The 24928-nt window shown below is 38.3% G+C and overlaps 1 protein-coding gene across 1 annotated transcript; it reads left to right on the top strand.

Annotated features, from left to right (window-relative positions):
• The first annotated feature begins 1001 nt into the window (after positions 1 to 1001).
• On the top strand, positions 1002 to 22323 carry ext2 (exostosin glycosyltransferase 2). The gene is made up of 15 exons (XM_008405220.2): positions 1002 to 1155; positions 1532 to 1874; positions 1960 to 2183; positions 2528 to 2617; positions 3120 to 3236; positions 3456 to 3651; positions 4461 to 4600; positions 4701 to 4794; positions 11511 to 11642; positions 16128 to 16317; positions 17928 to 18094; positions 18747 to 18890; positions 20035 to 20163; positions 20737 to 20819; positions 21022 to 22323. Exons 2-15 carry the CDS (start codon positions 1560 to 1562, stop codon positions 21158 to 21160), a joined length of 2160 nt encoding a protein of 719 aa, XP_008403442.1. The 5' UTR covers positions 1002 to 1155; positions 1532 to 1559; the 3' UTR covers positions 21161 to 22323.
• The last annotated feature ends 2605 nt before the right edge of the window (positions 22324 to 24928 follow it).

Consider the following 24928-nt stretch of genomic DNA (forward strand, 5'->3'; position numbering starts at 1 on the left):
GGGCCCTCCTTAATAGTGGCCAGGTCCACATTAACCTGGCCCTGTCTGAAAATGCACTTTCTCTCTTGGTAAATGATGCATTAACAACAATTAACCAAATTGTCTGGTCCAGTTTCAGAAGCTAGACCTTGGTCTAATCTAGAGAAATGGGGAACTTCAATATATATATATATATCAGTACTGCTCTTTTCATGTCTGAACTGAATGTCTGGACATTCAGTTCATTCTTAAAAAAATTATAATCGGATTTAAAGGTTTGTTAGCTTCTCACATGGTGCCATAATTGCAATTTTATTAATTTTGCATTTGCTCAGATTATGTTTGTCAGATTTGTTTGATCAAAAATACTGAAGTAGGGAGAAAAGGGTAAAAGGTTAATCTATGTCCAAATGTACAAGTTAAATTCTAAATTTATGTGACAGTTTTGCAGTAGTTTGATTGAGACAGAGCAATATACTTCAGTTGCAAATGGACATAGCAGGCCATTGTTGTTAGAAAATGATAATATTTTAAAATTTCAATTACATCTAAGGTAAGTTTCCAGCATAGAAATACTGCAAAGACCCCACAAAAAACATTTTTTTTATAAGGTAAAAAAAAAATCATTTTTTAATCATTTTTGGGCTATTCCTTGTTGCAGTCTTGTAATTCAGTGTATATAAATTGTGTCTACTGGTAAGCTACTGAAAAGTATCAGCTTTTCATAACTAATGCAGCTGTTGTAATCCTTAACTTTAGTAATATTTAAAGAATATGAATGTGCTGTTATGTGATTAAAAATAATTTAATCCATAAAATATTAAAACTAAGCAGTTTAATTAGTTTAATATTTTGCATTCAACCTTTGATAATATCGGGTTTCTATTATACACAGTTATACTATTTAATGTGTGCATCTATTTTCATCACTTTAGGTTTTGATATCAGTTAAGTGTACATTTGTCTGCTTCCAACCAGAGGGAAGTGCTCTCCTTAGCTTTTGAGTTGAGAGGAATCTATCAGAGGCAAAGAAGAAGAAGGACTTCCCTCAAATCCCGGAAAGGCTAAAGTTAGCTTGCAGCTAGGTTAGCATTAACTCCTTTTTTGTTATTGTACCTTGTACTCTCACTGCGGCGATGGATGAGGACTGAATAGACTCTTCTGTTCACCGTCTCGGTATGTGAATAGTTTTCATATCCAAGGATAAGACAATTGTTACTTTCCCTTCATTTTTTTCCAAATTTGTTGTTGACCTAAACAGCCGAGTTAGCCAACCGCTAGCTGCTGTTAGCCAAAATAGTGTTCTAAAATGTCAGCGTCAAAAATTATCATTGGTTCTAAGTCACTTTATTTAATTCTTAATTATGTAATTACTCGAAACGACTGTCAATTTGTTGGCATCTTGCTGAACGTGTCTTCTGGTGTTTGCATATTGAGCAAACGTATGCAATTAGTCCAATATTAGCAACGGATCTATACCGCTTCTATCGGAACAGATTGTTTATTATGCTGTCAAAACATTACGTTTCTGAGCAGAAGATCGTTTTTACAGCTGCTGGTCTGACGGAGGGGCATCAGTCATGTATGCCTCGGGGAAGTACAGCTCTCGGGGCCCTGCTCTAATCCCGCGAATGAAAACCAAACATCGCATCTACTACATCGCCCTCTTCTCCGTTGTGCTGCTCGGACTGATTGCCACCGGGATGTTCCAGTTTTGGCCTCATTCTATTGAGTCCTCAGCCGAATGGACACTTGAAAAGGGGAGCGTGCATGACGCTCCTCTTATCCGACTTCCTGCATCCAGCCCCATACCTGAGAGGGGGGACCTAAGCTGTCGGATGCATACATGTTTTGATGTATATAGATGTGGCTACAATCCGAAGAACAAAATCAAGGTAACTGAAATTGTCAGATCTTTTAGATCCAGCATTTATTTTGTGTTCAGCTTTGATTCAAAACTGATTTAAATGTTGTTTGCAGGTCTACATCTATGCTCTTCAGAGGTTTGTGGATGAATTTGGAGTTCCCATCAGCAGCACTGGACTGTCACGAGAATACAACGACCTGCTCAGTGCAATCTCAGACAGTGACTTTTACACGGATGATGTTACCAGAGCCTGCCTGTTCATTCCATCTATTGATGTGCTCAATCAGAACTCCCTTCGTATCAGAGAGACTGCCCAGGCCCTGGCAATGCTACCCAGGTAAATAATTACAGCACACTTCTGCTATTCATTAGTGTTAGCCCTTTGTGGGACCAATATTTTTCTCTATATAGACACAGAAAATCATTTTATTTTAAAGATTGTCATGAATAAATGATGTGTGAAAATGTTTTTACAATGTTTTTGTTGCTTTTTTGTCCAAGTCTTGTCAAAAATGGGCAGCAACATTAATAACTTCAACTCTTAAGAAATTGATAATTACTCATGAACTTAAAGCCACACTTTACAGTATTTTTTCTGTGTTTCTAATGCATGTCCTTTTTTTTTTTCATAGGTTTAGCATTTTTATTCTCCCTGAACTAATCTTATTTCTATTTTGGTAGATGGGACAAAGGGATGAATCATTTGCTTTTCAACATGTTACCTGGAGGTCCACCTGACTACAACACAGCTCTGGATGTCCCTCGAGACAGGTAGCTACAGTACATTTTGAAAGCCTATAAGGATGCTCCAATCAAAATCTTTGTTTTTCGGCCAATATTTCATGGAAAAACTTGTCAGAATATATCTTGTCGGCTAAAATAACTGTTTTGGGTTGAAGTTGTTAGCATTATGAACTTTATATTCTACTCCATTTAGTTAGGAGAAATTTCAAACTTTATCCAGCTTCAATCCTTTGGCTACTGTCCTCATCAGAACCATATTATTCACTTTCCCCTTACAATACACTTTACCTCGGTAGAGACTGTTTTCATCAGCTGTTGGAAAATCAGTTATATCGGATAAAGTCATTAAGCTTGAGTTTACTTTTAAATAGTTATTTCCCTTCAGAAAAGTTGTCCTGTTGCAAATGTTTTGAAATTAAAAAAAAGAAGTTGAGCTAGTGTTTTCTCTTTCTGTTTTTCTCTGTTTCTGCTGGCAAACCATTTTTTTTTTTTTTGGAAACTGATTTATGGTCCTAATTAATTGTTTCAGAGCCCTTTTGGCAGGAGGTGGTTTCTCCACATGGACCTATAGACAAGGTTATGATGTCAGCATCCCGGTTTACAGTCCTCTTTCTGCAGATGTTCAGCTGCCTGAACGACAGCCTGGGTGAGCAGATTTCAAACACCAACTTCTCTGGTGTCAAATCATAACTAAATAACCCCTCTACAAGCAAGGTTTGTGGCTAGCTTCCATGTCATGTAACATTGTGGTTTGGTTTTACATTTCTTTTAGACAGATTCGATTTAAATAACTATTTAGGATAACCGACTGACTAAATGTCAGCCGAACATTAACGTCTTCTGCATTTCTGGTCTCTTTATCCAGGCCAAGGCGCTACTTCATTCTGTCCTCTCAAACAGCAATTCACAGAGAGTATCGTGCTGAACTGGAGCGTTTGAAGGAAGAAAATGGAGAAGCGCTGCTCCTGCTTGACAAGTGCAGCAACCTTTCTCAGGGAGCTGCCTCCGCACGGAAGCGTTGTTGCAAAGGGCAAGTGTATGACTACCCACAGATCCTGCAGGTGGGAGACACAATCCTTTTCCTCTTTGAGTTTTTAACAAATGATTCTTTTGAAAGACTTTGTTGCAATGCACCTTATTATTAAGATATTTTAGGGGATTAACTTTAACTTCACATTGACTGGAATTTTTTTTATTAGTATTTTACATTAATTCTGCTAAACCATATTTCCTGTCACGATTGTAACAAAAGTACATGCATTGTTAGTTCTGGGTTCTAGGATATTGATAATGATACGTCCTTTTTCCAAGTTGTGAAAAACTGAGCAGTTTATAACCCAAAAACTCTGCATATTTGTAATAAAAATAAAAATATGGGGGCATTGTTTTACTTTTCCCATGACTATTTATCAAACAGTATCCAATAAACTCCAATAAACTGCTAGTTTATTTTACACTATGCTTTATTACTGGAACACCTCAAAGCTGCACTAGAATCATGTAAAATTACCATACAGATGTGGCTCAGCTGAAGTGAGCTTTATAGTTTTACCGGTCAAATACTAGACCTGCATGCAAAACATTCTCAAACAAGCAATACATTTCCCTTTAGTGAAATGAATTCGTCTAATCCACTTTGCTCTCTAAAACTTATTGGACTTTGTAAAGCTCCTGGTTGAAAGATATATTCCGGCTTATTAGAAATAATGCATGTACGTCCATGTCTTTTTTGGTCAAAATAGACCAGTTTAAAAATGTGGTAACAAACTGCGACCACTGCCATTGAAGTGCGAAAACTTGTCAGTAGAACCAGCTCTGGCTCTTTGTCCAGACATAAACGCCTTGTCTCACATTTGGTTTGTCACCGCAGGAGTCATCTTTCTGTGTGGTTTTGCGAGGGGCACGCTTGGGTCAAGCTGCTCTCAGTGATGTGCTGCAGGCTGGCTGTGTCCCTGTCATCCTGGCCGACTCCTACATTCTTCCATTCTCTGAAGTGCTTGACTGGAAAAGGTCTGCATGAATCTTGATGTGTTTAGGGGGTTGAGGGATGAACAGGTGCAGTGTTTATATATTTTTAATTTCACCTGTTTATTTTGTCCTTCCTGCGCAGAGCGTCTGTGGTTATTCCAGAGGAAAAATTGTCAGAGATGTACACCATCCTGAAGAGCATTCCTCATAGACAAGTCGAGGAAATGCAGAGACAGGTAAAAATCCACTTTGTAGACTAATTAAAACAACTTACATTTATTATTTATTTTTTTTAAGTATTATAAATTTAATTGACTGAGTATAAATGGGTGCTGTCACTACATTGGGAAGTTGTGCAGTTAATAGAGGTGCCTGTGTTTTAACAATTCAAGCCTCTTCACCACTTCTACTTCTGGAAGCCAAAACAAATTTTATGAGACACACAAAAGACAGGATTTTGGATTCAATCTTCTCTTTTTATAAGTTTGAATATCCTCTCTCACTCACGCTGGATTTTAAAAGGCTCATGGAAGATTTAACTGTTTATTTTAGCCTGAGTGAATTCAGGGACTGAGACTCGCTCTCTTTTCATTTGATATCTGCCCTAAGCCACAATAAACAGCGCTGAAAGCGGCAGTGAGAGTAGAGCACTACTTCAGCTGCTCCTCGTTCTCTTGTGTCAACTCTTGTCCATTTACCAATTATACTGGCCAAACAGACATTTTTAGGCCTGAAACTCAGAGATGGGCTTGGATTACACCATAATAGCTCAAACACATGGCTTGCTCTTAAGGTTGAAGAGTTTGCTGGGGGTAAACTGCTGTGGATAGCTCACAGCTATGTCGACCACTAAAACAAGCAGTAATGTACCAGTGTGTCTTCACATTATAGAAAACCCCTTTTTAAGCAAATTTATATTTTGAATTTCTCCTAACTGATCAAAGTGAAGGGATTTGGTAATCAAAATCTTTAAAAATAGTCTAAATAACTTGTGTGGAATTTGTTTAATACACTTATGCCATAAGTGTTTTTATATTTGAAAAGATTGGCTCACTGAGCTAATGTCCAACAGATTTTTTAAAAATGGCACATTCTTCAGATTTTTCATTTAACCAATAAAGCGTTTTTGTACATTATTAGAAATACATTAAAAATGCAAATAAACAATTCGGTTACATTTTTAAAGAAGATTATGTATATATATATATATATATATATATATATATATTTGTTTGTTTTACTAAAATCCAATAACTTAGCATTCCCTTTTTGTGTGCTTGATCATTGTAGCAAAATATGAATCTGCAGAAAAAAAAAAGGTTCAAACATCAATATGTGAAAATCAATAAATACAGCGTAGGTGTAATCTGCTGACTATTTTTGGATTAACTGATTAATAATTTTTAAAAAGCATACATATATATTTCTAGTACAGTCTTGACTTAATTACCTCAAAATGTCATGTTTTTAGTCTTTATTCAGCAGTTAACAATCAATCTATTATTAAATTAGGTGAACAATTATTTCAACAATCGATTCATCATGATTAATTGTTTCAGAAATAATAAACACTCAGAAGCCCATTGGCAGCCTTTTTAAAACATGGCAAAGCCAGTATTGACTAAATCTGCTCAGTTTGCAACTAGTCAAGTTTTTGATTATGTGTGACTTAAACTCCTGCAGCTGCTCGTAAAGGTTATGAACATAATTACAGTCACATTGGTCAAACATTTAACATGATAAAAAACATTATGAAAACCAAACATTTAAGCTCCGAGCGATTAGGTAAAAAGATTTTAAATACAGAAGAACTAATGTCGTTCTTGAGTTTTGCCAGCAGAGGGCTAAAGAGTCCACATTTTTGTGGTGTTTCAATATGCAGTAAGATTAAAAATGAATAAGCTGAAATGTTAGCAGGATGTGTAATTAAAAATATTTTTTGTTAATCTTTGTAAGATTTTTTTTTTTTTTGAAAGACCATAATTTTTACATTTTGTTCAAATATATACGATACATACATTTTGAGATGATGTAACTCATTTAGATAATTTATTTGGAAGACAAAAATATATGTCCATTCTGAACAATTTAGATAGTGCTCAAGTAAAGCCACCAGACAAGATTGTTATTTGGGTCATAGACACAAAATAGTACAGTTCTTATTATCCCAGATAATTTTTCTAGATTATCTCAGCTAAACTCTTTCTGATGATAAATAAAAGCATAGCCGTGGTAAAGATAGACAGGAATTACAGACTGAGGTGAGGATACTTTGTATTTGTCTTTTTCAATCTTTCTTTAGTTGTATCCTGTCGAGGTTTTCTTCCCCCTCTGGTCATTGGCATCACCGACTTCCTTTAAAATGCATCAAAATGAAGAATCAAAGTAGTTGCCCTTTAGTCACTTAAACATCACTGTTGACTTTAATTTGGATCTTTGAAAACTATACCCACTACATGACTGTCTTTCCTCACGAGCACAAATTTAGATATTATCAGAACTTGTTTCTCAAATTACATGTGAGATCTGAAGCAAACCAAGCATTTCTCTTCCCTTGCTTCTTCCTTTCGGAAATTCAATAATTACAGAAACTACGGACTCTAATATGACATGGCAATTCCTACTTTAATTGTAATCCTGTGAGACTTCAGAGTGTTGTTAATTTTAGCCATCAAGATTTATTCTTATTTGATAAATTACAAGTACCGAGTAGGTGTGTTTGTGCAAATTGATCTTTTTTTTTTTGTGTGTGAATGCAATTGATCATTTATAAGGAAGTTTAAAAATGATGTACATTGCAGTACTCTGGTAGTTTGTTTGCTTTAGACAGTGTAGATAAAATCTACATTTAATCTGCATGTCAATGTATAATGGCAGTATTGTTACAACTAGAGAACACAGCTGATGGTAAATTGCTAGTATATCTCCTGAAAAAAATCTAATTTCCAGAAGAAACTCAAAGATTTGTTTGAACTGGAAGTTTTGATCAAGCTCTGCTGACAGTTTGCCAGCTGTCACTTGCAAGCATGAGGTGTAAATATCCGTTTTGACAATGACATTCTGCAGTTTCTCTATGTATGTTGTCATATATTTTCTATTTTATCCTGAACAGTTGCTATATTTAAAGATCACAGGCATCACAAATGAGAGCAGTTAAAGCTCCTTAACCCCTTAACTGTCTGAATGACATGGGTGTCCTTTTAGACCTGGTGACTTACATATAAGTACTTGTGGGCGACAGTTGAGGGTTATAAACTTGAATTAAAGCTCCGCGGAGCCTCAAGCGGCCCGAGCAGCCAAGCGCCGCTCCGGCCTATAGCCACCGCGGGGTATCCAGCACCGCCGCCTGCCTGCCACCGCGTACCCTTTCGAACAGTTGAGGCGCGCGTCCGCCAGGCAGTTCGCACCATTGACTTCGGCATGGTTCCCTGGCGACACACCACAAATTTGGTGCAGATTGGTCGATGTAGAGAGGAGATATTGATGATGTGATAGTCTAGGGGGCGCTGTAGAGTAAAATCACAATTCAAACCCGTTGGGCTCTTTAGCATTGAGCACAGGTCAAACATATCCAGTCTGGTGCCAATCGGAAGATGCRTGTGTGATTCAGAGACAATTGCATGAATATGGCGAAGGACAGCCATTTTGCCACGCCTCCATGAGTCAGAGTTCATCCTCACAGTTCATCATCAGCTCATATTATGTCAGGTGGTAAAAGATCAATTCCATATGTATTACTCAGTAAAAATAAGACATACAGTAGAAAAAACAGCTGAATTCCTGTTAAAAGTGGGCGGATCTAAGGTTACGTCATCATCTGACCATGAAAATGTAATGAGGGTTGGTCAGTATTGAGACATAGGAAGTCTGAAGCAGCTGTCACCATGTATGTGGAAGTTGTCACTTTGATGTTTTATGGCGAATAGTCAAAGTTTAGCACTTAGCCACGCCCACATGCTTTGACATACAAAAAATCCTGTGATAACTTTAGACCTTGAATTTCTGAACTCTCTGCTTACTGAGTTTGAAGTCTGTATGTCAAACGCTGTAGGAGGAGTTAGATCAAATACGACATCTGTGAAAAACAGCAAATGGCGAATTTAATCCAAAATGGCCGACTTTCTGTTGGGTTTGGACCATGGCTCCAAGAGRCTTTTTTGTAGGTCCTGACACGATACACAAGTGTACCAAGTTTCATAATTCTAGGTTAAAGAATGGCTTGGGGCTGATTATTTAAAATCTTCAAGGGGGCGCTGTTGAGACATTAGGCCACGCCCACAAAAAATCACACTGGATTTCTGTCGAGGGGCCCACAAGGATCAAACCTAGTGAGTTTGGTGCAGCTGGGCTTTAAACTGTGGAATTCAAGGACAAACGTAAGGAGACGGCGTTAAAGGTCACTTCGCCACGCCGCCACGCCCACCTGCTGCATCCAAACCAAACGGGGTTGGAAACCCTTAGACACCAACATGTCTTCTGTCTGTGGACACAGTTTCATGTTGATTAGGTGAAAGGGGTCAGATAGTGAACGTTCGCAGTAAAACATGACACTTCCTGTTCTARGGGGGCGTGGCTTAGGTAATCTCAAAATTTCACAACTGGGTGTCGTAGGTCATMCAAAGGTGATCACACACAGAAAGTTTGGTGGCTCTGTGAGTTTATTTGTAAGAGATATAACAGTTTATTACATTCTGGTGAGTCGGTGAACTTTGACCCCTGGAACAACCCCTTCAACATGCTCGAAAACTCACGAATTTGATAACTTTGAATCGGCCATGTCTTATGAACAATCTGACCGAGTTTGAAGCCGATGGATCAAAATCCCTAGGAGGAGTTCGATCAAATGCGACGTCTGTAAACGGCCAAAATGGGCTCAAAATCGGAACTTCAATCCAAAATGGCCGACATCCTAGGACAGTTGCACTATGACATTAATTGTAAATTCAGAGTGTCTTGGGGAGCTCTACAACTGTACCGAATTTCAAGTCTCTACGATAAAGTAAGTGAATAGAAAAGGGTCTTTTGAAAGTTGCTAGGGGGCGCCCTTGAGCCGTTTCTTGTGCGATTATTGCAAGGACCATAAAATACGTAAATTTTCACCGGGCTCTCTGCGGCCGCCAAGTTTGGTGAGTTTTTGAATATGATAAAGCCCCCAAAAAGCCAATTTACTTTACGGAAGAAGAATAATAATAATTTACAGCACGATTACAATAGGCCTTCGCAGCGCTTAGCTGCTCGGGCCTAATAAACCGAAGCCAATTAACATGTTTTTCAATTCAGGTAATTGGTCGACTTTTTGTATATAATTTGCCAAAAGTTGCAAATCTTTTTAGTTTTTCTAGTTGGATTTCCTTTTATATTTGTTCTTGGTGCATTTATATATATATAATTTTTTTGGGGGGGTAGTGAGGCGGTAGAAAAAAATGCATTCCATTCAATTGCAGATTAAAAGCAGTCATAGGAAGATTAGGTGATGGTGTTTATCCTCTTCTACAATGATGTCTGCCCTTCGCTCATAAAAATCCCCGCTGGCACTGGGAAAGGGGGCGGAGCATTGCGATGGGGGCCCCGGAGCCAGTACGGTTTTCTTTCTACCTCCTCCCGGTCGGAAAAGGAACTTTCATCACGGGTTGATTTATAGGCCCCTGAGATTAAAAAGTCTTTCTAGATACACTTCAACCCCTGCTGTAAAACTCGACTCTGTTTTTGTGCTTTTGTACGGCTCGTTCCTTGCACAGAATTTTGTGATTTAGGTCCTGTCCAAATGTTTACAAAGGGGAGACTCATTAGCTAAAGACATGTGCATGGATTGCATTAGGAGGAAGAAATATTATTATTCTCTAGCTGTCTGCCGTCTATGTGATGATGAAATATTTATTTTCTAACCTAATCCCATTGTTCAATTGTGGTTCAAAGCTTTATAAACTCCCCTTGTGTGTGTTTTTTTTTCTCACCTCGAATCTGACCCGTGGAGTTTCTTTAAAGCTTAAATAAACGCTCATTAGCACACAGATCCAGCTCACAAATGTCATTTCAGAGGCCGTCAGCTTGGCTGCAACGAAATGTGTATTGAATTGGGAGTGAAGAATCCAGCACCCTATGTGATAACATTAAGATATAGGTTAAGAGTTCACTCATCAGAAAGACCGATATCCAAACAGTGATCTGCTGAAAGAAAACAGAGACAGACGAGAGAGATTTCATAGGGCTTCAAAAGAGCTGTTGAAGGACGAGAGGCTGCAGAGGGGTGTCAAATATTCTGCAGACATGTGGTGCAGGAGGAATCTCCAAATTTTACAGTAATGACATCACACTGGTGCTATCTTCTGCAGAAACTGTACCAAATACCGAGATGTCGGAAGGAAAACATATTTAACAAATAAAAGAAGCACGCCCACATGTGAATTAAATGTTCTGATACTTGGGCATGTTTTGCCTTATATCAATGATATTTTTATGTATGTTATGTATGTTTTAATAAAGTTCTGCCTCGAGATATAACAGACAAGATAGTTGTATATTCATAAAAACCTATTTTGGAAAATGTGATTGTAGCTGCCAGGAATGTTTTGGGTGTTTCTTCCTCTTTTTTTTTTTTTTTTGAGGATGTTTTGAAACTGCTGGAATTTGGGCAAAACCGTTCTGGAATTTGTTTGTTTAGAAATCACCAGCTGGAGTACGAGTAACATCTAGTCACTTGTGATTCAACTGCTAATGAGCTCGTATGATTCGTGGGGTGTATATACATTTTTTTCTTTCATTTGTATCTAGAGAACTGTTCACACCAACAATTAGCTGGTGAATTCATATTCTGCTGTCTGTTCCTATTTCAAAAACCTCCTGCAGAGCATGTTGTGCAAACCAATGCTAATGCTAGCACATGTGTTTATTATTCTTTCTCATTTCTGTTTCTGTTGATGTATTTTGTAATTCTCCTCCTCATGTTTTTTAGGCCCGTTGGTTCTGGGAAGCCTACTTCAGCTCCATGAAAGCTATCGGCTTGACCACGCTCCAGATCATCAATGACCGCATTTACCCATATGCTGCACGTACTTATGAGCAATGGAACAATCCACCTGTTGTGGTACGTATGCATGTTTGTGTTTGGAGCTTAGTTGTTTTCTAACCTTGAACTTGACTTCTGTTGTCTTCTGTGATCCAGATCACATTCAGCTCTATGCTCAACCTTTCATTTTTATTCTCAGAAGTGTTTTTTTTTTTTTATGGCAGACATTTTTTTTATGGCAGAATGACACTTCATCAAGATTGAAGCCTTTGTCTGTCGGTGCCTCATGAGATCTTTCCCCTCTCTCCTGTGTGCTATAAGTCACAGCCTGCAGTGAAGTGACGGTAGATGCTGTGTCTCTTTGTAAAGCACCACACATGCAGTGGTGCCCCAGGCTTTGGTGTACAACCAGCGAGCTCTGAGGCAGCCAGTTTGTGTCAGCAGTTCTGCAATAGGCGGATGCCTCATCTGTGGTGAAAAATAAGTTCCTGTACGTCTTAGTCACTGTGTTTATAGAGAGTATTCTGGAAGAATGGTTTTGGTGTGTGTGTTCAGCTTTGCTTTGGTTGTGGCAGCAGACATGTTGGCTGTTGGGCCATCTCTCAGGAGTTGTTAATCAGCCTGGTTTAATCTGGAGACTCCTCCAAGCCGTCTGTGGGATGGAGGAGTGTGCAAGTCAGCATGTTTGTGGATACATAAAGTAATGTCCTTGAATTAGTTAAATGTTTGCAATTACTATAATAGAAGTGACATAGATTCACTCAGTGCTTTGATTTTTTTTTTTTAGAGGACGTCTGTGGGGGGGAACTAGGGTTTTTTTTTTTTTTTTTAAGGTTACACTTCTGCAGACAAGCAGGTAGTTTGTATTCAGCAGCTACACTTGACTTTTCCTATTTACATGTTCTGTCAGAGCATGCTGACCTCTGGTCCAATCTGTCTGAGTCGTCCTGTGGCCACAAAGTTTTTCCAGAGACAGAGGAGGTTAATTACACCGATGTACAGACCTTTGGCCATTCCTCCCCAAGATGGGAGATGAAGTGTTTTCTTGATGGATTCGGTGAATGGACGGTGAGAAGAACTTGCATACAGCACTATATAAATCAGGCAGACGTTTTTCCGCCTCTCCTCCTCAAGTCTTTCTGTTGGTAATTAAAAGCACATTTCCCAGGACTGCTGGTGCTGTTGGAGTGTGGAATTTTGAAAATATGAGACAAGCTGCCATTTGTTTGTCACTTTCTCAGATCAGGGGAAAGATATGCAAAATTCAAAAATTACCTCAATGTATAAAATTAGCCTTTTTATTTGCCAGGGCCAGTGATTCGATCTCTATCTTGAAGGTGTTCAGATTTTAAAGACTGTTTAATGTTAAATGCATTATGTGTGAAAAGTAGAAATGCAAAAACAAAAAAAGTCAGATATCTGCATTTTTTCTCTGATTTGTCTTATAAATAGTGATCAGCAGATCAATTGCTTCAAAGCTAAGAGCGCTCTTTGTTTTCAGTCTAAAAATGACTTGACCACTTCAAATAAATGGTAGGGTCAAATTCCTTCAAGCATAAACAGAGATAATATTTATTCCCTTTTATGTGTGATTCAAACTTAGTACCTCAATCCAAGAACATGCAGTTGTTTATTCTCTTACTGTCCTTAAAAAATAATTGCAATAGGTTTAAATTGAGCAGTTTATATCAACCTGATCAGTCCATCTCTTCTAAAAAGAGCTGTATTTTATATGTTCACGCAGTATTACTAAATATTTAATTAACTTTTCGCTTGCTGAAAATCTACTTTATAAAAAAAATATATACACTGCTCAAAAAAATAATGGGAACACTTAAACACTTAAGTGAACACTTAAGTGTTCCCTTTATTTTTTTGAGCAGTATATAATAATCTTTTTAGGTTTAATGTTTTCAGGCAAACATAATTTTCAGATTTAGTCATACTCCATTCAATCTTGTTTCGAATTTATTTACTTTTAAAGATTTCTAGGATGAGAGAAGAACCACTTCAGCAGTTTAAGCAAATCCAAATCCTCTTCTGAGGCACTTTTAAAGTGTTAAAAAAAAAAAAAAAAAGAAAGAAACATACCGCTGTGACTCCTTGGCGACTTATTGAGCTGTGGCTTTCTTTTCATCTAATTTATTCTGTTTGACAAATGACTTAAGTGCTCTCAGCCTGTCCTACTCTACTTTTATGCATCTGTATATGCGCGCTTTAATTATTCCTCCCGTCTTTTTGTATGACAATGTGACAACGACCACAGGAAAGTTTCCACTTGCCAATAAAGTGAAATTTTATTAGTGGTAGGGTGACTTATGTTGTGTAAAAGTGAGCGACTGCGTCTGTGTTGACAGACTTGTGTTGATGTTGTGAAAGGAGCCACATAATCACTCTATGGCCAAGTGGGACCAGAGACAAAGCAGGGCTCATTTGAACTTCAAGACACCCACAGTGTTAAGTGGAGGTTGTTTTTTTTTATAGTTTTGCTAAAAGATTGTCACAAAATGGTGAAAATGTTCTTAATCCTTATTTTTTTTTGCATGCTCTCGAAGTAGATCCTGATTTTCCTCATGTTTTCTTGCATTGTTCTGAAAAAGAAAGGTACAAGCCTCGTTTTTGTACATCCGTTTAAGAAAACAACTTCAGCATGTAAATTTATTCTCAGCAACTACGGTTTTACATATTGTCCAACTGAAATGGCTTTTTGAAACCTTTTTAAAGTTTCGTAGTGGCATCTGAAAACTCCTGTTGCGCCTTTTTTTTAACTGTGTTATTTGATCTAACCTGGAGTCAGTGTGACTTTCAGGATTTACAGGCCAAATTTAAAGGGCAGCAATAAAGAAAAGAAAAAACGAGCTTCATACTGATGGCTGCAAGTCACAGCCTGATAAACTCTGCTCTTTTACTGTGTTTCTCTTCCAACTTTTCCCCATCTCTCTATCTCGCTCGCTCCCTCATGTCTTTTTTTCTACTTCCCACACGACTTTGTTAAAATGACACTGTAAGCAGAAGGTACACATAAATAAGCGACTTTACTCGTTTTCAAGCTCCCTCCTGATTTTGCTTTGTACCGAGATGTTTGCGCTGCCCTTTAAATGTAACATTTTTCCTTCCATTTCTGGCATGAACTGGTGGCAAATATTAGTGGGTAAAAAAAAAACCCCAAAACAATAAATAACAGTGAAAAACCATAAAGCAAAGAAAAGAGAAGTTTCTTACAAGCTAAAACCAGTTTCTGTTAAGTAGATGTGGATCATAGACAGAAATAAAATACTCTTTAAGTACCATTAAAGTTATTTCATTCATCACATTAGCAGCCTCACATTATACGTTAGGCCTGTGGAAAAACATGATTTACAGTAAAAAATCTATTGATGTGCAGCGTGCAAGGGGGAAAAACAAAAAACGAATTGTGCTTAAATCCACATGGTGGATCCAGTTTCATTTTACCAGGACTCACAGCTTGCATTAAGATTCTTACTTGTATAAAACTGCTCTAATTAGCTGGTTAAATGCTGACGAGAGGAAACTTCATCATTTGTCTCAATTACTTTTAGCATTTGTTTAAAACCACTATTTTGACAATGGAGTGTGTTAGCATGTCTACTACCATGAAGACTTTTGTGGTGTTGGTTGTGACTGAATAGTTGGTGAGGGATCTTTGAATGTCGAGATCAGAGGTGGTGGCACTTGAGGTTTTTTTTGTTGTTGTTGTTGTTTGAGGTAAATAATTAGCTTTGCTTAGATCCAGCTATGCACCTTATTTCTGAAAAATAGATTGTTTGGATCTGGGTGCTTTTGCACGTTAGCCAAATGGCAACGCCATGGTTGATCCAGTTTTTACACCCATAAACGTACAGTTTATTCCCACATGTTTATCCATTCAATTCCTCCAGTAGCTTTAGTACTTGGACATCAGTAGTTCTCCAGATGAATGATTTTTAAAATCCAACGTTTCCCCTCTTATTGCCTTTTTTTTTTTTATGGTTTTATAGGGGCTTGATAGAAAATCTTAAAAAAAAAAATTTAATGAACCAGCTGACTCTTACGACACATTCGACATAATGACTCCCAGTCAAGCCAACACCTATGAGTGACTTCCTGCTGGTGGATATTTATTAGAGTCACCAAACCACATTTCCCAGCTATAAATGGGAGCAGACTGTTGAAAATGACTTTAAATCATCGCAGTGGAGTGGGCACAATGTTTTTGGTGACAGGTAAAAAAAAAAAAAAAAGTCCCATAGCAAGTGACTCCATTTCTATATGGAAAACTGCATTGTTTGAGTTGATGAATAGTGACCAGTACCCCAGGGTTCCCTATGCTCTTTTATTACATTTATGCAAAACCTAAAAAGGCTCCTAACCACATTTTTCTGATTAAAATATGTACGCTGTCACACCCCTAGAGTTCACAGTCAAGTTAATTCCAAGCATAGATAATCTGATTAGAACAAAAGAAAAACATTAGAGACAAAGAAAGTGTCTCTTAATGACGGTAAAAACAGAGGTTGAGCAGAAAAGTAGCTCATGTCTTTCTTTGTTTCCTTTCTTGTGCAGAAGTGGTCCAGCGTAAACAGCCCACTTTTCCTTCCACTTATCCCACCGAGAGCTCCGGGGTTCACAGCCGTCGTGCTCACCTACGATCGCATCGAGAGTCTTTTCCGGGTCATCACGGAGATTTCCAAGGTGCCGAGTTTGGCTAAATTGTTGATAGTTTGGAATAATCAGAACAAGAGTCCTCCTGAAGGTGAGTGGGTTGGATTGCTTATGAAAACACTTGGGCCGGCGGGTATTAAAGGGTTACTTCAGATTTGTTGAAGTAAGGTTATGTGAAGTTATTTTATTATTAGAGCTTCTTTACCTGTTGCACAGAGATTTCGTCTCAACGTGAGTTTGTTAGAGGTTAAATAAAAGCAACTGAAACACCTGCTGGATGTAAAACAGAGAAGAAATCTAGAAACAAAATGAGAGTAGCTCCTTTAAAACATCATCTCCTGTGCAACTTTTAGTCTGTCCCATTAATGTTTTTATTATTGTGAACTTTGCAAGTTGTTGTTCATCTTGCTGCATGCTCTGATATTTTGCCAAAAATTAAGACTAAAGTTCAGCCGAATGCCCCCAAAAAGCAGAATATTACCTCTTATTACATTCAGACAGACTTAATAAACCACAAATGAAATCTGTCCTGCTCTACAGAAAGTGCGTCAGTACAAAGACAACTTTGAAGTGTTCCCTTGTGGCTGAGTTGCCTTTTTTTATTGGAGGCATTACCGGCGCCTGGCTGGAACTTTGTGTCCTTTTAGAATTAAAACGAGGCCGTTGACAGGTCACACCCATGGAGCACAAACTTCTTCATTGTTTACAACAAGCCCTGATCTGATGTGTTTACAAGTTCTCGTTTTGTTTCTCCTCCCCCCCACCCTTTTTTTTTCTAAGATCATATTTTTACACATATTTAAACTAGATTCTTCTTGTCTCTACTTGTTTCTGTGTCCTTTACATCAGCGCAGCTGCTGAGATTAACTTGCTTGGCTGTGGTAATTGCAGAAGACACACATGAAAATCAAAACCAAATCCTCAGAACATGCAGTTCTGGTTTGTTGGGTTTTAAAACACGGGGTTTTTCAGTTGAAACGTCTAAAAATCATATGATAGCCCACAATTCCCTCAGTCTTCTGCCTTACTCTAGTCTTGGAAATGAAAGAAGGACTCGTAGCAACAAGGGGAGAAATGAAAGGAGAAACCCCGAGCGTTCAACATTTCAGCTCTTCTGACAATAGTTTTTGACAGCAGACCTCAGACGTGGTTAGACAAAACCTGTGGCTTCTCTTATGAGCTGCCAGGCTCCAGTCACTCCATTAATGAGGGGACACATTCTGCGTGATCTGTCTGTGCGGCGGTCCGTGCCGTGGACACTGCCCAAGATCTTTGAAATTGCGCCCAAAAAAGACGCGTGGAAAAAAAAAAAAAAAAAACCCCCGCTGGTGTTCTGCCCCGCGAGGGATTGTAGTGTGGTTTGATTTGCACATGCTTGAGGTTTGCGCAACAATACGAGTCAGTGAAACAAGTTGAACTTTTTTGAGATCACTTCTTTCCACTGCCAGTAATCTGTCTGTGATAAATAGCACCATTTTTATACACCCTGCTCCAGAAACTGATATTTACAGATTTATAGTTTGTAAAGTGCATACAAGCACCTGTTAGCTGTTTTTTTTTCTCTTTTTTTTTTTTACAGTGTAATATTTTTTCAAATGGCTTATTTTGTTAAGTGATAAGGGAACTAAATATAACTATTGCATCCAAGGTACTTTTTAGCACCAGTTAACACTTCCATTTTTGTATATTTAATTATTTTAGAGTCTCTTTGGCCAAAGGTCGGCGTTCCTCTGAAAGTGGTGCGAACCAAGGAAAACAAACTGAGCAACCGCTTCTTCCCATACGACGAGATCGAAACAGAAGCCGTGCTGGCGATTGATGATGACATCATCATGCTAACATCTGATGAATTGCAGTTTGGCTACGAGGTTAGTAACGTACTGCTTTTCTTTTTAAACCTCCTTACATTCCCATCATCCTTTTCCTGATAGCAGACTTTATAGGAATTCCCTTCAAGTTGATCCCAGACTTTAAAGTCTCTCCGAAATATTACAGTCTCGTTCTCCTCTATTTGGAGATTTGACGGGCTGCTAAACGTGTTTGATGTCGAGAGGAAGATGACAGATCTGCCGCTGATGCTTTCCATATCCACATACCTGCCCAGCTCCACACTGCCTGCTGCACGTTCACCTGAATGCATTTAGATCCTATTTGATGAAATTGTGCTCAGTTTAAGGGTAATTACATAAAATTGCAGGCAAAATTGGTGACAACTCACCCTGCTTTTAGTAACAGGATCAGATTTTCTGCTGCTGTTGAGATATTTAGTCAGTCATAAAGCCTTTTTCTTTTCTTTTTTTTTAGCATATGTTCTTCTAAGCTTTCCATCTCTGACTGCAGTTGTGATTTTTGGCTCGGAGATGAAAAAGCCGACATTGACATATGGAAGATTGAGGCTAAACTGTTCATCCTGAGCTTTTAAACTCTTTTAGAGTCTGGATCATTCATGTGTTAACTGAAGTGCTTCACTTGAGCCGAAACTGTCAGACAATCTGTCTCCGATCCTGCCGTTTCCACCAGGTGTGGAGGGAGTTCCCCGACAGGCTGGTGGGCTACCCGGGCCGGCTGCACCTCTGGGACCACGAAATGGGGAAGTGGAAGTACGAGTCGGAGTGGACCAACGAGGTTTCCATGGTTCTGACCGGCGCTGCCTTTTACCACAAGGTAGCTGGTTAAAACGATCAGCTGCTATGTGAAAACACATAGGCTTTCGCTCAGGTGCTTTCCATGAGAGTCACGTGCTTTTACGTTTTGAATTATGAGCTGTGATTTCTGCCATGTGAAAAACAGACAAAATTGTTAACTTGTTCAGATAACATGGATTTCTTTATAAAGTGCAGAGTGTTGCAGGATTTGGAAACATTTTATATAATCTTACTGTTTGAGGGGGGGAAAAAAAATTATTTGCTGTTAAATTTTTTCACAGTCCAGGACATTTGATAGTTGCTGCATTTTGGCTGCTGCAGCTCACTGTGATGTTAGTTCTCTTCCACACAGACAGTCGTAACAGGTTAGCCAAGAGGTAAGCCTTATCCATCACAGAATCCTGACATTTAACATGAAGCTCTAAAATTTACAGCAGAACAATATCTAAAGCAACTCTTCTGACTCTGGAGAGCAATTTTTCTGTATATTTTGTAAGCAGAAGAAGCAACCTGATGATTATCTGTTAGTTTAGCAAACTCCTTCACATGGAAATGTCTCCAGCAAAAAATACATAAACGTATGCAAGAATGTTTTGCTTAATGTGCAGAGTTATTGTTCTCAGCAGACACACACACACACCCACTGAAGGTGAAGAGGTGTTATAAGATGATTGGAGCCTCTGTGAGTCCCACCCAACTTGTGGTGAACCAGTCAAACAACTCGAACCACTAATGCAGATTAAGTAATGTGTATGAAGTATGATATTTATTTATGGTTTATGTTGGGACGTTTTTAGTAAGCAGTAATAAGAGGAGTTTCTTTCCAATGTGAACCACTTTGGAGAGATGCATTTTACAAAAGTATGTTTCTTATTTACTTTCCAATTGAAAGCTGGTTTTGCTTTTATTATTCTTTTTAAAACCAGTGAAAATGTTGTTGATTTTTTCTTTCTTTCAGAAATTAACATTTTCATTATAAATTGTTGACATTTTATTCCTCCGCCAATGGATTAGACACTTCAGATTAAAAAAAATTTTCTTAAAACTGAAACGGCATCAATCCAAGGAAATTATCTTTGAATGCATGTTCTGTCTTTTAATCTCTCTCTCTCAAACTTTCTTCAGTAACCACAGTTGCACATTTTTTTGTGTGTGTGTTTCAGTACTTCAATTATTTGTACACATACAAGATGCCCGGAGACATTAAGAACTGGGTGGACGCTCACATGAACTGTGAAGATATTGCAATGAACTTCCTCGTGGCAAACATCACAGGCAAAGCCCCGATAAAGGTGCGTTCTTCGCCGTCGCTGTTCTGGCTGCTCTAAGTCCACAGAGGGAGGTTTTAGCCTGAAATAGCAGAGAGGCATTTCTGGGTCTGATCAGCTCTCACCCTTCAACATTACAGCTCCCCCCCCTCCTGTTCCTCCTTACTCAGACTCCCCCCAGGTGCAGGGGCCCTGAGCTTAAGCCCGACCTTAACCTCCCTTATCTGCGTGTCACTCACTGGCACTCCCCCTTTGAGCATGTTTAGTTAAGCTCACCAGGGCTTACGCATACCCTTCTGTCAAATCCTTGGATCCACACTTCCCTCCACCTGCGCACGTGGTCCCTCCTCCCGCCGCATCTCCTAACAGGTTTCCCCAGAAGACACTTCGTCATCCCAATCGCCCCTCGCGCCGTCATTCCTCCCCGCTTCGCTCACTTTCCTCTGCACACTCATACATTCACAAGTTCAGCGTGTTCTGTTTGGTCTGAGCCAGTCCAATAAAATGAGAACTAGCTTCTGTCAGTGCGTCGGACGACCAACAAATCACCAAAGTGTCCAAATATCACTGCCTTGACTTTGTTGTGTTTCTGTGCAGGTGACCCCAAGGAAAAAGTTCAAGTGTCCTGAATGTACTGCCATCGACGGCCTGTCTCTGGATCAGACACACATGGTGGAGAGGTACGGTCGATTTTAGAAATGTGTGGTAGCGGTTTAGATCTTAATCGTTTCTGTCTTCCATGAACAGGCCATGGATAGAAACCTCCCCGGTGGACATTTTCGTTTGATTAAACACTTTCATTTAACTCGATTGGAAAACTACTCCGTCCATACTTTTTAATCATTGCTTAAAAGAAAACGCATGTCTTCGTCACGTCTGTAGGTCCGAGTGCATCAACAAGTTTGCTTCGGTTTTCGGGACGATGCCTCTGAAGGTGGTGGAGCACCGTGCAGACCCAGTGCTCTACAAAGACGACTTCCCAGAGAAACTCAAGAGCTTTCCGAACATCGGCAGCCTGTGACCCAGCTGCAGCAAACCCACGGACATCTCAGAGTCTCAGCACGGCGAGAGAGTCATCGTCAGCTACGTCCTTCAAGTCAAGATGCCAGTTCGAACCACAAAATCCACTTTCCCCATCTCATTTTGAGTGACTTTCAGTTACTTGTTGGAACATTCATTTGCAGTACAGAACAATCCCAAATGCTCACGTGCGTAAACACATTGTTAGCTTGGAAAGTATTAGATAAGAGCACGGCGTCAAACGTATTAGCAACGCTGACGTTGCATGAAGCGCCGCTGAGGGTTCGGTGATCGGAGTCGGGTTAACTTGGTCTCACTGTTACTGTTTTGGAGCCGAACACTTGAGCCTCCAGCTGCTCTGGATTCAGCTTGCGTGTTGTATCTGCTTATATTTCGCAGCGGTGCTGTATGATATAACTTATAATGCTTTTAACAAACATTTTCTCATATTTTTTCCTATTTGATTTCCCAAAATCAGACGCACGCTTTATGTTCAGCTGTAAAGCAAGAAAAGAAAAAGAAAAAAAAACATACAAGTGATAAATGAAGCAGACATATCGATGTAGGCTTTATTCACAGTGTGATGGATTGTGATGACACACAGATGTTGAACAGTAAAGGTTTCATAATGTGTTCTCTATTACACAATCATGTCAGACCATTAGACAAAGCAGGTGTCATAAATCTAATATTTAGAGTGATCACTGCTGGTTTTGGGGAAAATATCTGAGCTACTGATTTTTTTTTTGTAAATGTACTTTTATACTGTCAGAGCAAACATTTCATTCTATGTATATATCTGTCTGAATATAGATATCTATAAGAAGATTTTGCGTGAATTATGCACCAAATCCTTTCAGTTATGTCTGATCACTTCATCTGCATATCACTAATCATCTGCCTTACATTCAACCAATTATTAGTAATAATTAAGGGACAATTCTGAGATTATTTCCATGAAGTAATTTTTTCCATTGTTCTTATGTTGATGTTTTGTTGTTAGTCATTTCATGTCAGTATTTAGACCGTAACGCTGAGTATGTTGCAGTCTTTAAAATGTATCATCGCCTTCTGGTGTTTTTATTTTCCCGTTGTTTTCACAATGCCATGGAATTTCATGTGACTTTATGTATGACTTTATAATACACTACAAGTAAAGACCAAGTTGTGACTGGTGTGTTTTAATGCTGGTTTTCCACTTCTTTGAGTCTGTTAAAAGATAAAGTTTTTTTGTTTTTGTTTTTTTTCTTCACGACTACTTTAAGTTTCCACCGTGACGATCCAGAGTGTGACTCTTTGTGACCGGCGCGCCGTTCCCTGCAGTCCGTCACCTGCTTGTAATGTACGCTTCCTAATCCGCCCTGTTCAATGTCAGCAGTTCAGATGGGTGCAGTTCGTATTTTTATCAGCTTCAATTAGCGCGAGTATCCGGGCTGGTTGGGAGATCTCATTTCAGTGCTTGTGTCTCTTCAAATGCGACTGAAATGCAGAAGGATTTCAGGATGTGGCCGAATGGATGACAACGGTTTTGGCGAACTGGAGCACATTCGTGGGTTCTTAGCAGATGTAGACAAGTTATTCCTAAGCTTCATTATTATTGAAAGCCTTTTCTGAAAGCTGAAGGTGACATATGATCTTCAAATACTAATGGGAGAAATGCTGGGGTTTTATTCTGCTTTGTACGACATCAGTCGAGTAATTTGTGTTGTTTGGTTCACTGAGCAACTCTGGAAAAACCACAGCGCTGTGGTTGTGCAACTAGTTTAATGTTTTTTTGGCAAACCTCTTAGGAATTATTTTTGAAAAGTGTTCATTTTATTACCTAAAATAAGAATATTAGCCTAAACTTAAAAAAAAAAAAAAAAAATTCAGGTGTACACTAGTGCACTTAAGACTTTGAAATGTGATAAAATAATAAATTTCTACATGAACTGAATCCTGAACTCGTATAAAGAAGCTATATATTTAACCTTTTCATAAAATATAGTGTAATGGCAAAGTAAATTCACTTCACATTTTCCAAACTTCTTAGCCTGTTTTACGTAAATGTGCACCTCAAACATAACAATGAGCATTTCTATAAAAACGACCAAAATATTCTTTAGTTATGTATTATACTGACCTGTATGTATCTCTGCCATTCTTTGTACTTCAAGTCTAAAGTATAAAGAGTAACTAAAACTTAAAAAAAACAAGAAAGTGGAATTACGTTGTGCTTAGAAAACAAACAGGCTAAGATTTTTTTTTTCTAGTGCAGAAATAGTTCATGCTGTTGAAATGCTTTCAAGAATATAATGTAGCATCCGTAATGCAGGCAGGGCTTTTTATTAGCCAGAGGTACATAACATCTACTTAAATTGACAAGATAATTTTTAATCACTGCATAAAACAGTTTATTTTTTTTGTTACCATTTTTTTTATACCTGTAATACACCTGTGTGGCTGGTCATAAGTGCTAAAAGAATTTGTTGTGATCCCAATAGATGGCAGAGAAACGGAGTGAAACACTTCACTGAACTATATGTAGGACCACAAAATTCCTCAATATTTAATATTTAGACATTTTTCATGGGATTAAATGAATATAAACCAGTTGGCTCAAAGCTGGATTTTTAAATTTACTTGGGGGGGATTCATATGGTCTTGACTAAAACAACTAGATTCCATGAAATTACTCTTGAGTTTATAAAATTCCTCAATAACATGCACACATTGCTGCTTATTGCAGGGGATGTTGACTCACCCCCCATATCAATTTGCACTGCAAAGTACATCATTATGTGCACCAGAGATTTCTCTAACTTTTTGAACCCAGAGCTCAGTATTTAAGTCACCCAACTGTATAAAAGAAAGCAAGTTTTGGTGCTAGCAGTATATTGATATATTTGATATATGACATTAATGTTTAACTTGCAAATAGCACATGGAGGTCTAAACAAATATTTATGCTTGGATATGAATCAGTTTGTATAAATTAGCCACAATTTCCAGTTTTATGTTGTAAATTCCCATAATTTCCAAGGAAAGTGTCTGGGTATTTATTACCATACATTTTCTAAGCCTGTTCAAGTTCACCATCAACCCACACAGATGTGAGAAAATGACTTGGTAATAAACTCTCACCAAGGTGCAATAATTTATAGTACTTTAATCACTCAAACAACACATGCGAGAGCAGATTTCTTAACTCAAAAGGTAGCTTAAAGCCACAAACATGGAAAAAAAACTTTTAAAGAACATAAGCAGACAAATTCTGTTCATTCATCTTTGAAAATACATGTATACACCTCAAGGTTTTCCAAAAAAAAGTGTATATTCAAAGAGTTCTTAATAGCATGTTTAAATACTTGATAAACTGATTCAAAAATATTGACTAAACATCAATTTAATTACAATTCCAAGAGCTACGACACATCAATCTTCTCTGCATGTACAACAATGCATCAACACATATATTCATCATATAGTTACTCCTATGCTGATTACTTGACTTCAGTAGTATCAGAAACTGAGAAAACTGGGAAGTGGAGTCATTCATGGCAGAATTAATGCAGCGGACAGGAAGACTCTTCCTGGCATTAATAGACCGATAAAAGATACAAACAAAAAACAAAAAAAACAAGCAAAACCTAAATTCTTAAAAAAAAAAAAAAACAAGCTAAAACACTGAGTATGTGTTCTGTAAACCTGAGCAACTCAGTGCCGTAGCGTTTGCATGCTCTGTGCAGATGGACAGTCTTCGTCAAACCAGATGCTCCTGTCCATCCTG

This window comes from Poecilia reticulata, linkage group LG3 (genome assembly GCF_000633615.1).
Source record: "Poecilia reticulata strain Guanapo linkage group LG3, Guppy_female_1.0+MT, whole genome shotgun sequence".
NCBI lineage: Eukaryota > Metazoa > Chordata > Actinopteri > Cyprinodontiformes > Poeciliidae > Poecilia > Poecilia reticulata.

Bases quoted from the DNA above. Each gene is read 5' to 3' on its own strand.
- ext2 (XM_008405220.2), top strand. From the start codon at position 1,560: ATGTATGCCTCGGGGAAGTACAGCTCTCGGGGCCCTGCTCTAATCCCG. The intron at 3,652-4,460 runs GTGGGAGACACA...TTGTCACCGCAG, and splicing joins ACTACCCACAGATCCTGCAG to GAGTCATCTTTCTGTGTGGT. The intron at 11,643-16,127 runs GTACGTATGCAT...TTTCTTGTGCAG, and splicing joins GGAACAATCCACCTGTTGTG to AAGTGGTCCAGCGTAAACAG.